This window comes from Lupinus angustifolius, chromosome LG01, assembly GCF_001865875.1.
Source record: "Lupinus angustifolius cultivar Tanjil chromosome LG01, LupAngTanjil_v1.0, whole genome shotgun sequence".
Taxonomy (NCBI): Eukaryota; Viridiplantae; Streptophyta; class Magnoliopsida; order Fabales; family Fabaceae; genus Lupinus; species Lupinus angustifolius.
In genome coordinates, this window is record NC_032009.1 from 20,286,756 (window position 1) to 20,302,890 (window position 16,135).

Below are 16,135 nucleotides of genomic sequence, written 5' to 3' on the forward strand. Positions count from 1 at the left end.
TTCATATTCAGTTCTCTGAAGCAAAACTAGAACTTGCACATCTATTCTGTAATGCTATTATAATTTAAATCTCACACAATTCAGTTCATCAATTTAAAGACCTAGTGTCTTAGTGTATAGTAAACTATTTTAAGGCTAACCTACATTATTGCATGCAAAAAAAAAAAAATGAAGTATTTGAAGCTTGTCTCTAAAAATTGATGTCACCTAGTACTTTTGTTTCAGTACAGAGTGGATGAAACTAAATTTGTGCCTCACTTTCATGTCCAATGAAATCTCTCATCCTGACTTGTGTGCCGAGTGGTAAAGCTCCAGATAGTCAAGAGCAGGCCGATTCCAAGACCAGTCTTGATCCATAACTGTCTCGCATAAACTGTTTAGCCAATCACGGCGATCATACCATGCCGATATTGCCCTGAAAATTTCCATTTTTAAATTAATATTGCAACCACAAACTTCAACAACTTAAAAGCCCACATGTCTGTGTTATGTCTATGCAATGTTATCATTAAGGAAAATACACTTCTTTTATTAGTATATATGAATCATATATATGCCATGTATTAAGGTCTCGGGCATATAACTCACCTGTTGAGTGCATAATCAACACCTGCAGCATCAGCTCCCTCAAAATTAAATCCATTAGGCTGAAGACCCTGTGCCTGTGCTCTACCCTTGTCATGATCAATATCAAATACAGTATCGTAAAGTCCTGCAAAATTGTGTGAAGAACTAGTCAAATGAACCAAAGCTGTGTTGAAAGAAGATGGAAGTAAACATAATCAACACATACATACCTCCAGTTTTTCGAACAACAGGTATCGAACCATATCTCATTGCTATGAGTTGAGTAAGACCGCATGGCTCAAAGATTGAAGGAACTATAATGAAATCAGCTCCAGCATATATCTAGAGCAAAAAATTTCAAAATGAGTCAATAATGCCTCATTATGCCATATTTAACAGACCTTAAAATATATTACCAATGATTTTCAGTTCCAGAATAAATTACCAAGTGCGATAGCGGCTCATCATACGAAAGACAGAGTCTTGCACGATCATTATGAATAGAATGTAATTCATTGGCCAAATTTTCAAAATCATTTTGGATACTAGGATCAGGAGCTGAACCAAGCAGTACAACCTGCAACCCAAGTAATACTTTAATGCAACATCTATAAACAAGTTCCAAATTGAAGTAACAAGGCTAATAACCAATTCTATCAAAATTGTAGTTAAAATTCACAATATTTGTTCTAACAGTGTCCATATATATTAGGGAACAATCCTCTATTATACAGATGGCAATGCTGGTCCACAATCTGATGGGGGAAAAAGACCTGTCCACCACGCTCTAGGGTGCGCCATATGGCATGCTTGATGAGATGAATTCCTTTCTGATGAGTCAATCGAGAAATAACTCCTAATAAAGGAAGATCAGATCTTTTCAAACCAAGTCTTTGTTGCAAGGCTTCCTTGGCTGCTCTTTTGCCTTCAACAACATTTTCTGATGTGTATGATACCTGCATCAATGTTATATTGTAACTGTCATAATTGGATGAGAGGAGCTAGAAAACTCATGAAATCATGACTGGCTATACTAGACAGAGGTTGGATACAAGCAGAAGAGTACTCCTACTGACTCATTGCAGCACCTATGTTGCATAGATACAAGTTCGAGTTTCAATACATGGATACCTTAATCTTTTGGAAATATAAGATATGGGCACAATTATTGATATTATCATGGAGACATACTTATCAAGTACTTGAGGAGAGACAATTGGCAATGAGAGGAGTATAAATTTGTGTAGATGCTACTTACAGGAATGAATGTATCATTATATGGGTCCCATATATCTGGGTCAATGCCATTTATTATACCATGGAAGTTGTAAATATGAGGAGCAACTGCAGAATTTCCTGCAACCTCCATGGAATAAGTGGGGGAGACCTGCCAATATACATGTATGACTGAGATCCTATATTTGACAATCAGAATAGAATATCAGAATCATAATAATGAAAAGATCCAAAATGACTAATCAGCTTCTCATTCCTTCCAATGTTTTTTATTCTGTTTACCTTCGAAATTTTATCTGTTAGCAAAGTTTATAACAAATTTATATTACTAGGTGGAGAAGATTTGTTTTAGAGCAGACTTTAAGGATATAGATGATGAGTGAGGGGTCCAATCAAGTTCAAGAGAGATGCTTTGATTCAAGTACACATAATTTCTTGCTCCCATAACCAACTTACAACCTTTTCTCTGCATTGAATGTATCCAGTAATAGACAAAGAAAAAGAAAAAGGCCTTTTCCCACAGGTGGTGTAGTTACATGGTTCTAAGTCATCAACAATGCCATTATGTTATGTCATAAACCATGTCTTCATAAAGACCATATAAATCTAAGTCCTTTTTAATTGTGTCACCTATTTTTAGTCACGATAAAGGTAATCAAATGCTATATGAAATTCAGCAAAATTGACAAATTTAGGGCATAACCAGCACTTACTGTTGTAGCCTTGTCTGTGTGTGCCATAGCTTTTCCAATGAAGTGGGCTCCAAATTCAAGGTTATGAATTGTAAATACAACCCGTGCTTTACTTAAACCGTAATTTATATACTGTTCTTTAAATAGCCATGCAACTGGTGCACTTGACCAATCATGGCAATGTAGGATATCCTGTCCATTGTCAAGAGAAAATTACAGTACATCCAAGTATATATTTTTGCCCCAAAGGTTATAAAACATTGTTTAACATCAAGTCCCCTGTAAATTAATATGAACTCAATAATAATACAAGACTAATATACCAACAACAAATAAAAAGTTGAGGACTTGGAAAAGTGGACTCTGATACTTGCATAACATGGGGGTAATAAATGTCTGTCACATTTCTACGTTTAAACTAGGTAACCAAATATATACATAATTGCATGCATATGATGTTTTTGGGTCCAGTGGGACGAGAGAATGTGACATGACAATTGTAAAAATAACAAGCTCAAACACTAGTCAAATGACATCTTACAGGATGAAATCCATTTTGAAGTAGAAATTCAAGAGCAGCATGACAAAAAAAACCAAATCTCTCTTCATCATTTCCGCAACCATATACACAACCAGTGTGAAAGAGTCTGCAGGAAAAATATATATATGTCTGGCTAAGATTGTTCAAATTATGAAGCAGTTGAAGTTTTTCAAGTCATAATGAAAATGATCATGAAGAGTCAAATGCGTCAATAATATAAACGCTGCATAAGATCATGATGTAGATACAATATCACAGTTTAGCACCTACAATGTTTCTACATACAGAAAATATCTCCTGTTCTCAAACTCATTTTGAATAGGTAAAAAGATTATTTCATTAGCCATGATTTGAATTCGCCAGACAGTTTATGAGAGATAAACTTGCATTCAACCTTCTACTACAATACCGGTTAATATCTGAAAGAAGTACTCGGAGTCTTGGACTTGTACAAACTTATCCAGAATATTGGTACCTAAATAGACAAATCTTACATGCTTGAATATCTATTAACTACTAAGTCGCTCAGTGGTTCATTGATATGCTGAAAATCTAGCCAGACCATGACCATCACATATTTCCCTAAAATGTTATTGCCTCGGCCCTATCACATGCAATGAACATGTTGGAGGAACACTCCATGTGGAGCAAATGATATCCAAGCCTTTGAGGTTATTATTGAAACAACAAATTAAGAGTAATTGCATATAATCTCACTTCTCAACATTTATATTTTTCTGACTTAAGTTGATTTTAAGCAGAAGCTTATCTGGTTATCTCCATTTGATTGCTAAAGAATTGCAAAGTAATTTAACTCATCCATCTCATTAGCATAAAGAGTGGCTTTATTCTCATTCTAATTAAATCATTCAAGGTACTAGCTCCTTAAAATTTGAAGCATTAGTATCCATAAAATTACCATGAGTGCAAGCAGTAGTAAACCACAAAAGACGATAACTTTTAAGGACGTTGAACCAAAATACTAACCCATTTTGAGGCTCCAAAAAGTAGACAGAGAGACCTTCCACAGTTCCATGCCATACTTTTATTTCAGTCCCACCCCAGAAATAGTTTTTCTTGTAATGGAAGTCTTTTACCTGCATCAAAACATAATTATTGTCATACATTTCAATACCAACTTGTAAAGAAAACCACCAATGCAGATGTCAGGCAAAAGTTAACACCTAGGAAAAAAGCTCCATTACAGCCGTACATTTCAATGAATGACTAAACCAATTTCGTAAATTTATTTTCCCCCTCTGACTATCAATCATTTTCATATTGAAACTCGAACTATATCATTCTTATAATTAACCATGACATCATGTTTTTCAGTAGGACAAGCCACAAAATTCATGATTTAAGGGACAGACTTACAATGTCCGATGCAGAGTTTAAGATTTAACAGAAGTGCCAAACCAACAGCAAAAATCTTACATTGCTAAGGTTCAAGCAGTCATACTTTGGAAGTACAATGTCCACATTGTGATTTAAATCCTGAACAGCCCGGGATAGACTAGTAACAACATCACCGAGGCCTCCAACCTGCCAAAGATATAGACCATTAGAATTGGAAAAAGCATGGCACAATCACTCGCATGTTCGGGCTTGCTGAAGTCTAATATCCTTAAAATGCATTCTTGAGTTCAGATGTTATAAAAAATCTGAATGATTGTTCAGCTGTTTTTCTTTTTCTGCATCCATAAAGCATTAGAATCTGAAACTCTTTACATACTAACTCAATACAAAAAATTCTAAATTTTCATTCATACACATTTTCAAATTCCAATTTTTAACAGGTATTCAGAGTGAAAAAACTGCGACTGATGTGTTGATTTCTTTTATGAAGGGATCACCAAATCCCACAACCATGACAACTCACAACTACATTGTTTTCATCATACACCCATAGGGTTAATAGAAATATTTCTTACTTGTATATTAAAGAAAACAGCAATAACAATAAAATAAGTATACATACATGTAGTTGAAGTTGAAATAAGATAGAAGCAACAAGCTAACTTACCTTTGCAATTGGGGCCAACTCAACAGCAATATGGACAATATGCATAGGTGGTTCCTTTATAATACCTCCAAAAACAGGTATGTGATAATCCATTCCATATTTATTGTCAAAAACTCCACCATCTTCCCTCTCTGAGAATACAAAGTCCATCGTGTATGCATCCAGTGGAATCCTAACTGCAGAAGCATATGATCATAGAACTTATTAAGGGACAATGCTATAAGTAAATGAACCAATATTATGGTTTTCTGATCTGATAAAAGATTGTGAACAACCATAAGTGACACATTTCATAAACGCCTAGCAGTTTTGTTCATAACATTTTTTTCCTGCTAACACTCAGCATTTAGACCAGAGGCCAGTCGATAGATTACAGAACATAATATGAACACAAATCGTTAGATAGGAAGAGCAGTAGTCTGCTAATCATAATAGAAGCAGACGGTAATTCAGAAGTCACACCCTTTCAACTAATTCTAACAAGAAACTGGTTGAAAAAACATAAAAACCAAGCAACCCAAGAGACACTAAATCCTTGATATTGTTAACTGTTGGATAACTAGGTTCTAGTTATGTTTCAAGTGTCAGACTCACCAGAGGCTTTGACATGAGTACTGTTATTGGCAGGCAACATTCTCTGGGGTTGCAATGGACCATTATGATGAGTCCAACGATTAAATGAACATCTAAACCAAACCTCTGGTTTTCCATTTAGATTTGTGTTAGATGGGTTATAAAACACAGTCACTGTGCTCCCTGCTTGAACATTGAGAGGCTCAGTGAAAACAGTATGCTTTTGAGAAAGCAAAAATCTTCTCAATGATTTTTCCTTAGTTTCAGCTTTCATACGTGCTGTCTTTTCAGCCTGTAACAAGAACAGCTTGATATCAAGAAGTGGCTAGAATAACTGAAAGTCATCTCCTTGTAAAAACTAACCTTGGCACATATAGTTTCCTCTCTTAACCTCCTCTCCTCCCGAAATTTTGTGTATATCACATGCTCTTCCCAAACCCAATACTCTTCATCAGGAATGTTCTTTATCAAAATAGCATGGAAGTCATAACGATGGTTGTTATCATACACAATTGCATTGTGAGGTGGACCATCAGCAAAGACCCAATCCAGGACAAACGCCTGGCCAGGTACAACAACTGCATCAAATGAAAGTTTTTTAAAAATGGTTACTTGAAGGTTATCCTAAAAGTTTTCATCTCACTTTTGAATAGTATTATTCATGATTTCAACAAAAGAAACCATAACATATAACACTATAGCACATTCACATTGTTTGCACCTTCAAAGTGCAAGCATGTGTCTGTTCTAAGATACACATTGTACATGTTTCTCTATTCATGCTTTTTCTATATCCTATAAATGACTATTTCCAATGAAATGAATTAACATCAAAGATAATTAAAAGATATAAATGAGTGTACCATCAACATGCCACCAATCACCATCCCTTGAACCATATTTCACAAGCCTTTGAACAATTGATAATCCGTACTTCCAACTATTGTGTCCCCCATGAAACCATACTTCCTTAGCATGTTTAAGAGGGCCTGAGCTTTTATTATAATATAATTTGACCAATTTCTTGCCTTTAAATTCATTAGCTTTTATATACCAAACATTGTCAATGGACTTCACAGCTTTTTTTATCATTTGCTGAAACACTTGTCTCCTTCTTTCAGTCTCCACCCTAGCCAGTGACTTGTCCTCTTCCGTTTGCCTCTGCTCTTCTTCGTGTCTTTCCCTTTCAGCTTGCTCCTGAGAAACCTTTTCTAATTCTTTCTGTTTCTCCTCAATTAATAAATTTTCAAACCGGAATACATCCATCCCACCATGAACAAGTATGGAGAAATCCTTGTTATCATTATTATCATAGACATTGTGGCCATTGAAAAACACAAAGTCCACTTTATAGGCTTCTCTTGGAATGTATAGCTGACAAGACCACCAATCACCATAGAGATGTGTTTTATTTAAGGTGAGGGTAAAAGATTTCCACCTCCAATCATTAAATGCCCCCTTAATCAGAACATGTGGCTCATGACTTAGAGTTGAAAGACTCCTATTCAGGAATACTTTTATATATTTGTTGGGTTTAACAATGGGAGGATATATAAACAGCTTGTTACCATTTGAAATGTTTGCCTCTGCAATCATCTCTATTTCTCGCTTCCGTAAATTTGCTTCCAACTCCAGCTTGGATAGTCGATAAAGTTGGTCGCTTATTCTAACATCAATGTAAGTATTTGTTTCCCCAGTGATTTCATCATCATTGTCAATATTTGTATCTCTAATGGTTTCATCAATAAGTGTAGGTGTAGATGAATCACCCTTGAATGTAGTAGTGCTGGTTTTGTTAGTAAGTGGTTTTGGGATGAAACCCTTAGCAGGAGCCTTGGGCCTTGTAAAAACCTTCTTATTTCTCTTACGTGAATAACCACCTGCCAAAAGATAAACCCTCCAATTATAGGAAAACATGAATAGTGATAGGAAAACATGAATAGTGATGAAAGCATAGAAAATGGATATAAACCTGCATTAGTAGCATTAATGCAATAAGAAGCCGAAGGTGGCTTGAAGTGACAAAATGGAACCCTTCCTACTCCATTGCATATGAATTGCAAACATCCTTCCATTATCTTGTACTATATATGTGCATGCAATGTCTTGAACTCTTGTTCATTCAACAATAATCATTCTCTTTCTCTCTGAAATCTGAATCTAATATATAAAAATGGAAATGCTGCTTCTACTCATAACTCACTTAGTTAGTAGAATAGTAGTTAACATCTCACCCATATTCTTCTAACTACTACTCATCTCCTATGACTAAGCACTCTCATCAGATCCTACTTTCTATACATTCCTTACACTCAATTAATATTCTCATTATCTAAATTTCTTAATAATTAATGTCATTTTCTCATTATTCATTCATATTTTCTTCTCACTCAATTAATTAATATATGGATTGGAATTTGGAAATGTAATATAATTCTGAACTGTTATGTTACTACACTTAGAATTAATTGGCCAATAGGAACAAGACAATCTTAGTTAACATGTGTTAACACTTTTGTTGCATTAGCAAGACACTAATCCAAGATGCCAAACTATATTATAACCATTAAAACATTTAATATTATATTTTATTCTTTATCTGGTGAAGGAAACCAACAAAGACCAAAGAGATTATAACAAAGGCTAAATCATTAACTAAAATGGTATATAGCAGTATAAAACTCCACTTAATAAAAAGATCAAAATTAAAAGTTAAATATTCAATTTATGAGATCAATATTTATTAGAAGGGATATTCACACATCTCAAAACATAATACGAAAGAAATGATAAATTATTAGTGGTTAAACTAAAAGACTGCATAGGAATCTTGTGAAGAATGTAGTGCCTAGATAGGCTCTAACTAGGTAGTTTGTCCAAAGATTTGTTACTTTCTCTATGGATGTAAGAGAAAGTGATCATCACTCCTAGGTCATCCACTATAAAATTTTGGAACAATGTGTTCTTCTTTCTAAGATTAATAGTGAATTTGTCTCAACCTCAAGTTTTTTTATGACTATAAAAAAATATTCATTAATATGCCATCTTATTAAGTTAAAATATTTTTTTAAAGCTACAATTAAAATTTAATCACTAAAACCTTTGGTAGTCTTGTGCAAAAATAAAGTATTTTTCTTTATAACAAAAAGTCTAACTTGGTTAAGTTGTAGACCTTTGATGAGTTGTTGAGCCCATTTTAATATGCACATGCAAATGTCAATCATATTATATAATTGAGTTCTATTTTTTGATATCTCTTATGACTAAGAAATTAATCATTTTTTAGGTATATAATTATCCTTTTTAATAACTATTTTTCTTAGGAATTAAATTATTAACATTTTCATCATTTTAAAGATTTAATAAAACTTTACACCACTAAACTAACAAATCGTTAGTAATTAAGTTCTCCTATTTTGTGCTAAGGTCATAGATAAGTATTTTTTTTCGTGAAGGCACGTTGTTCAAACATTAAAAAAGTTATTAAAAAAACTGTGCAATAGTATGTTTGAAATGGCCAAAAAATTAAAATATGTATGAAGAATGTGGAATAAAATTTAAAAAATAATTAATGGTTATTAATTAATTAGTAACAGACAAATGAAATTAAGCCACAATTTATTCTTCCCATGTTAATAGAGGCAAAGAGAAGGGATCCTGAATCATAATAATCTAAAGTAACCTCAACATTAATACCCTCTCATCACTTTCCTTTCATTTATTTTTTTGTTTAATCTTCATCACCAACACCCCATTTGTTTATTCTGCATGACCAACATCACGTTTTCTCGCAAGTCACCAAATTTATGTGAGTTTTTCTTCCTCCATTTACGTTCATGTAACCATCAAAGTTCAATTATTTTTTTGTGCCCCATAGAAAACACCAATCTTTTTATACATTTTCTTTATTTTCTCTACTTTGGGGCATCATTTTTGTAGTATAATGTTATGTTATTGACACTCTTGTACATTTGTTGTTCGTTAGTTTAGGGTTTCATCCACGTCGTGCATGTCACAACTGATGAATTGGTGATTGTTACTATTCACAATGCACCTCACTTGTTATGTCACACATGCATTATTATAAACATATTTTTCTCAAATGCATTATTATAACCATTGATAAGAACATAGGTCCTAGATATTGAAATTCTCAAATGCTTGTGCACAAGGAATGCTATTAAACTTCTCAAATGATGCTTGTGCACAATGAATGATAATTTTCTCATCATGAGTAAATGTTAATAAAACTTGAATCACTTATTAGATCTTTCCTTATCTTTGCTGAAATATAATGGTTCACAGTTTAAGGCTAAATTCATTTCATTGCAGTTTATCTCTTCAAAATTGTGATCCTCTAGACTCTAGTACAAATGTTGTCTAGTGAGAAATATCAAACGCTGTTTCCACCATTCTTTTGAACCTTTGCTTTGTTATTGTTTCATAATGTTTATGTTTATGTTAATTCTTTTGCTGATCAAACAAATAAAAAGACCTTTAAACTTTTGTGATATTTTCTAGAGACAATTTAGTACCTGCCATTCTGAATGATGAACCAACAAAATCAAGGACCGGGATCTGCATCAACTGTTCCAATGAAGCGAAAACGTGGTCGACCGCGCAAAGAAGAAAGTGTAGTGCAGGGGGAGAACAAACCTGTAATGCTTGGTTCTGACAATGTGTTGAACTCATACCAAACAGTAGGAACAAATGGTGACTGTGATGATGAAATGGTGGGAAAGATGGTGACCGGTGTCATTGAAGGCACTTTCAAGGCTGGGTATCTTCTCAATGTTAAGGTGGCAGACACCGATGCTTTCTTAAGAGGCCTTGTATTTCTACCAGGTCAAGTTGCTCCAATAACTGCAGAAAGTGATGTTGCTCCACACATTCAAATGATCAAAAGGAAAGAGACTCCAATTCCAGTTCAGACTGCACAAGCTGCTATGCATGGTTCTGTTCCCTCATCAGTACAATGCAGCAGCAAGCAACCTTTTCAGCCAGAACTATTTGTGCCTGTGTCTAAAGAGCAAGTACTACCAACTATGATCCATTATGGCAACTCAGTTTCACTTGAGAATCAACCTGCCTCTGCTACATTACCAAAGAATCAAACATCCATTACCTGTGGAGGAATTCCACAGGGAATGTTAGAGCCCGTGCATGAGAATCGGTCTTACTCGATCATGTCAAAGTTGGAGTGTGACAAAGCTATGGAACAAGATGAAATGTTGAACGAACTTGACGCCTCCACACAAGTAAAAGAATTCAGTGCTGATGAAGGAGCAAAAAAAGACTCAAAACCAGCATCTGAACATGTTCCAACAATTGTAAACACTGGACAGCAGACTGTGGTTTATGTGCATAAGTTGAATGATCTGATTCAACAAGAACCGAATACCTTGCCTATCGAACTAAACCAAATCCCTTTAACTTCTGAGCCTGAATCCATGCCATCTGAACAGATTAATAAATCTGTTGACTACTTTGTGGAGAAGCCAAAAACAAATGTACTAGATGATACAAAGACAGTGCTTGCTATGGATACTTTGAGCAAAGTTGACACCTCAAACTCAAATAGAATACCAAGTTTTGATGCTGCTAATAATATTCTTGATGTAGGATCAAACCATGATGCACTTGAAACCTTCCAACCCCAATCCATTCCATTTGAGCAGATTAGCAAATCTGTACCTTCTGAGTCCAATCTTCCATCCGAAGGATGTAATTTCCAGGAGAAGAGTGAGTTTCAAAAATGTTTCACTTTTGGTGACCTTAATAAGGTTGATGTCAATCAACCTAATGAATCTTTAGTTAATCCAGTGGAATCTGAAAACCAGATTGAATCAAACATTTCTTGACAAATGTGAGTTAGAGAAAGGTGGTCTGGCATGGAGAATAATCCAAGTAGCTTAGTTTATTGGAAAGGAGACATTCATATTTATAGTTTCAAGTCTTTTTATTTATTTAGTATCTATGAATAACTATTGTGCTTTGCACTACTATTGTTTTGTTGTCAATAAATGAGCTTTTTTGTCAATAATATGATCAACAAAATAAAACTTGTTGCTTAGCTGGTTATATCCAAAAATATTATAGCAATTTCAATTGTAAGATTGCTAAGCAAATGTCATTTAAGTAAAATATATTCTTCAAGGACCAAGCAAACCAACTACACCAATATGAAGCTACACAATTGTGAATAAAATATTGTGATTGATACTGGTTCACTCTTATGTGGAAAAAATATGATAGCATGAAAAGCAAATTATATGATTCAACGATATAATTTGAAATAAATAAAAACTTTTCACATATTTCATATATATTATCATTTGAAATATATAAAAACTTTTTTTCATAAGTTGTACCTTTAACGATATAGTAATACAAAATATCAGTGGCATCTATATTATATTACAAATTCACAATGACTGATGAGGCTTGTGCATTTAGAACTTTTGTGAGAAAAATATAAAAAAATAGTAAATAAGCATGAGTTATACCCAAGAAAAAGGAATGAGCATGAGTGCATGACGGCAGAAAGTCACCTAAGCTCTCATGTCAAGGTCAAGTTAATCCCAAACTATCACTATCCTATCACACCTATCTGTTATACCTAGATGCTTCTTTTTCACCATCTTCATTTCCAACTATCTTAACCACACAAACATCAAAAATTCAAAATATAAAGTTGTAAGAACACTAAGTTTGATACATAGTGGGGTGCTTATTGATTTAACTTGCTTATAAAAGAATATTTGATGCATATATTTTTATCATGCATTGAAAATAAATCCAAATTTTAAATATTTGTAACGAATAATTATAATGTTATAACTAAAAAAATAGTCCCATATTTGATGAATCTTCAAGACTAGTACTATTATTAGATGAGTTTTAATGTCTAAAGCTACACAGCTCATGTTTAGTTTGGTTGGTTCTCTTGTGATAAACATTTGTAAGTAACATCCTAAACATTTGTAAGCTACACAGCTCATGTTTAGGTAAAGCCAGAAGCCAATCCATGGAAGGAAACCCGATTTAATATTGCCATAGTTACTTTTTCAGCTTTGTTCTATTGAAATTAGGCCTCTAATTTGCTGCTATTGCAAATCTCCTACTATATTGTGCTCCATATGCTGCACTTGAAACCATTGTTGTTGAAGCCACCAAATAGCTGCACCAGAAAATGAATAAAGTTCAACATCTGGTAAAACTTGCTAGGAAGGCAATAAAAGTTTCTATCCTGATTACCTTAAATAAGTAACATATATTTGAGTTTCTGGGGTTCCAAACTCTGGTTGAAGAAGAGCTGCAGCAACTAGTACTAATTGGAAGACTGTATTCACCTGTTCAAATTTGTATACCTCATCAGACAGCAGGATATATAAAAGGAAATCTATGATAAAAACATTGAAAAAATCTATTGCCATAATCTATACTACCTACGCATATCTATATGCATGTAATATTTTGGTTTTTCTTCTTTTTTATCAGGAGGTTTTGTTGGTTTGAGTGAGTGCCATTTTTTTTCTTTCAAGAGGAAGGGGGACCGGGAATGTAATCTGAGACCAACTAAATGCGGAGGATAACCAAAACAAGAGGATTTCTGTGCAGACCTGTAACTGTTGATAAAGTATATTCTAGTTCTTCCAATTACCTTTATGGGTATGCTTACACTAATCAATCCATAATTATCTGAAAACAAACTCCAACATAAATTTAATAGAAGGATGTGCTTGGGAAATATAACTATCTTAAATCTCCTACCAGTGCACATGTCAATCCTAATCCAAACATTCATTAGCAAGAGCAACACGATAAGCAGGTGATATAGAACTAGTATCAAACACCATGCACTGCTTAATAAACTGACACTCATAAAGCTTACCTTGCTTATAAATAGTGGTTCAACCTTTTGGCGAACTTTCCCGTCCAGGTTAAAAAAATCATGCCAGCTTTTCCACTGAGAGAAACGTACAACGAATGTTATCTCCATGACTATACAATTATCCAAGCAAATTGAAAAAAGCTTGACAACCAGATTGATCTTACCTTCCAACCCAAGCTACTACCTCTTAGATATACTGCACCCCCAACGAGGAAAACATCTCGGAACACAACGAGACCAACAAGTCCAGCTACAAAATGAGAAACCAAAATGGACATTTTTACACCACATAGAAGGGTAACAAAGTAATATGTGTGTCCACATATATAACTGCCAAATAATAGTGACATTTACTTGAATAAAAATGCTGATCAAGCCACTAAAATAATTTAGCCAAGGCAACATATACAACAACAAAGCCTTTATCCCACTAAGTGAGGTCAGCTACATGGATTGAATACAATGCTCTATCATAAATCAAGTTCATTGACAAAACATTCATCTTTAAGTTTTTCTTAATCGTTTCGCCTATGAATTTTCTTGGTCTCCCTCTTAATTTAACAAATCGACTAATCTCAATTTGATTTACTCTCCTTACGGGGGCTTCTACCGGTCTCCTCCGCACATGTCAACACCACCTAAGGCACGATTCTACCATCTTTGCTACAATAGGAGCTACTCCAACTTTCTCCCTAATGCATTCATTTCTAATCCTATATTGTGTAGTGTGTCCACTCATCCAACGCAACACTTTCATCTTTGCTACATGGATTCTATTCTCTTGTTAACATTTTACTGCAATCCAACATCCAGTCTCATATAACATTGTAGGTCTTATAGCAGTGTGGTAAAAGTTCCCCTTAAGTTTGGGTGATATATTTTTATCACATATGACACTTGAAGCATTTCATCCAACCTGCTTGAATCCTACGGTTCACATCTCCATCAATTTCTCCATCGTCATGTATGATTGACCCAAAATACCTAAATCTAGTGAGTCATGGTATGATCCCCAATTTTTACCTTTACATTATGGTTTGTTCATCTCTTTGCTAAACTTACACTCTATATACTTCATCTTACTTTGACTTATAATTAAAATAAAACATAACCAAATATGCTGCACCTATATTAAAATCTAGTACTGACAAAGGAAGGTAAGAACAATATGTCAGCCTTTGGAAGGCAATAAGACAGTAAAAGCAAACTCAAGCCACTAGCTAAGCATAGAACACTATTAGGCAGAAGAAATTCAATGGCAAAACAGTTAATAAATTGTACATAACACATAATGTGTATGATGCTATTCAAATGAGTGAGAGAGCCATGCATATCCTTGTCCTAAATTTGTAGTGATGGCCTAATACTAGGATACAATGAGGATGTGATTCACCTCTGTCATCTACACTTTTTTCTTTCAAATTTCTTTTAATCTTCATAAATTTATAAATGCTTAAGGCTCTACGCAATAAAAAAAACTACTTACGATGCAGTAAATGGTTATGCAGCATTGCAACAGCAACACAAGCCATAAGAACCTGTGTAAGTAATAGAAAAACATATGATGAAATAGAAACAAAACTCAAGGCATAGGCATGAAGGTTTATATCAATCTCAAGTAGCAAATGACAAAGCATTAGAATTAATTAGTGATACCTTATCAGCAAGGGGATCAAGGTAGGAACCCACCACAGAATCGATATTCATCTTCCTAGCCACGTATCCATCCAGCTACAATTGATTAAAAATAAAAAAAGATAATCATGTCAATTCTGTAAAAAATCAAAATCAATACATTAAAAACCAATAAATAAATATTTGTTTACATACCCAATCTGTGGCACCAGATATTGCCAATCCTATCATCGCTGGAGTATACATCTCATTGACGATCATCCTGTACAAAATTGAGAATGAAATTGTATGTTTATATTCGATTTTGTTAGGGAAAATAGAAGGTTACCATCCGAGAAGAGGACCAGAAGCCATTCGGGAAAAAGAGATGAAATTGGGAAGATTAACGAAGCTATCGAAAAGAGTGAGAGTGTGTTGGGGAGAAGAGTTGTTGAGATCGGAATGGGGCTTGAGCCGTTGGAAGAAAGGGAGAGGTAAAGGGGTTCGTAAATTGAGATGATTGAAATAGAGAGGAGTAGCGGATTGAGAGAGCTTCCATGGAGGGAAAATGAGGAAGAGAGGGCCACGTGGAAAGGGAGAGGGAGATGGTAACCGGAACAGATTATGGTGATGGTGATGGTGATGGTGATTCAACGGTGCATACCATGGGAAAAGTGGGAAAGTGGAAAAGGTTCGAGCTTTGGTTTTATCTATGATAATTGATTTTAGAGATCGGAAGAGCACCATTATTATTCAAACATTTGTGTAAACAACGGTTTTGGGGGTTTTAGTTGCTCAACACAAGACTAGAGTCACTTGCTGCAATTTCCTGCTTCTAACTTTTGACAAATGTCGCACCCTCCCACTATGTTGTACACGAGTTCAATTTCACACTTCGAAGAAACTAGGCTACATCATACATATTTGTTTATATCATATTTTTTTGAAGTTTCAATTATAATTATAATTTGTGTTATTGGGCCATAGATTCA

The 16,135-nt window shown here is 34.4% G+C and overlaps 3 protein-coding genes across 6 annotated transcripts; 1 reads left to right on the plus strand and 2 right to left on the minus strand.

Annotated features, from left to right (window-relative positions):
• LOC109359881 (soluble starch synthase 3, chloroplastic/amyloplastic-like) lies at nucleotides 21-7,710 on the minus strand. The gene is made up of 15 exons (XM_019604587.1): nucleotides 7,608-7,710; nucleotides 6,499-7,515; nucleotides 5,999-6,213; nucleotides 5,657-5,927; nucleotides 5,063-5,238; nucleotides 4,474-4,581; nucleotides 4,024-4,133; nucleotides 3,037-3,142; nucleotides 2,517-2,687; nucleotides 1,826-1,954; nucleotides 1,341-1,523; nucleotides 1,013-1,144; nucleotides 798-909; nucleotides 589-712; nucleotides 21-415 (listed from the first exon to the last, which is right to left on the minus strand). Exons 1-15 carry the CDS (start codon nucleotides 7,708-7,710, stop codon nucleotides 280-282), a joined length of 3,093 nt encoding a protein of 1,030 aa, XP_019460132.1. The 3' UTR covers nucleotides 21-279.
• On the plus strand, nucleotides 9,273-11,659 carry LOC109352864. 4 transcript variants are annotated; one of them, XM_019595058.1, is made up of 3 exons: nucleotides 9,273-9,473; nucleotides 10,157-10,880; nucleotides 10,911-11,659. In XM_019595058.1, exons 2-3 carry the CDS (start codon nucleotides 10,183-10,185, stop codon nucleotides 11,494-11,496), a joined length of 1,284 nt encoding a protein of 427 aa, XP_019450603.1. In that variant the 5' UTR covers nucleotides 9,273-9,473; nucleotides 10,157-10,182; the 3' UTR covers nucleotides 11,497-11,659. The 4 variants fall into 4 exon arrangements, with proteins under 4 accessions (XP_019450603.1, XP_019450599.1, XP_019450593.1 ...); XM_019595061.1 differs by having other exon boundaries at nucleotides 9,274-9,473; nucleotides 10,157-11,335; nucleotides 11,369-11,659; XM_019595054.1 differs by having other exon boundaries at nucleotides 10,157-11,659.
• Nucleotides 12,353-16,035, minus strand: LOC109352880 (cardiolipin synthase (CMP-forming), mitochondrial). The gene is made up of 8 exons (XM_019595065.1): nucleotides 15,493-16,035; nucleotides 15,360-15,426; nucleotides 15,186-15,260; nucleotides 15,016-15,067; nucleotides 13,694-13,779; nucleotides 13,530-13,604; nucleotides 12,893-12,987; nucleotides 12,353-12,815 (listed from the first exon to the last, which is right to left on the minus strand). The coding sequence occupies exons 1-8, from the start codon at nucleotides 15,888-15,890 to the stop codon at nucleotides 12,731-12,733; spliced, it is 933 nt and encodes a 310-aa protein (XP_019450610.1). The 5' UTR covers nucleotides 15,891-16,035; the 3' UTR covers nucleotides 12,353-12,730.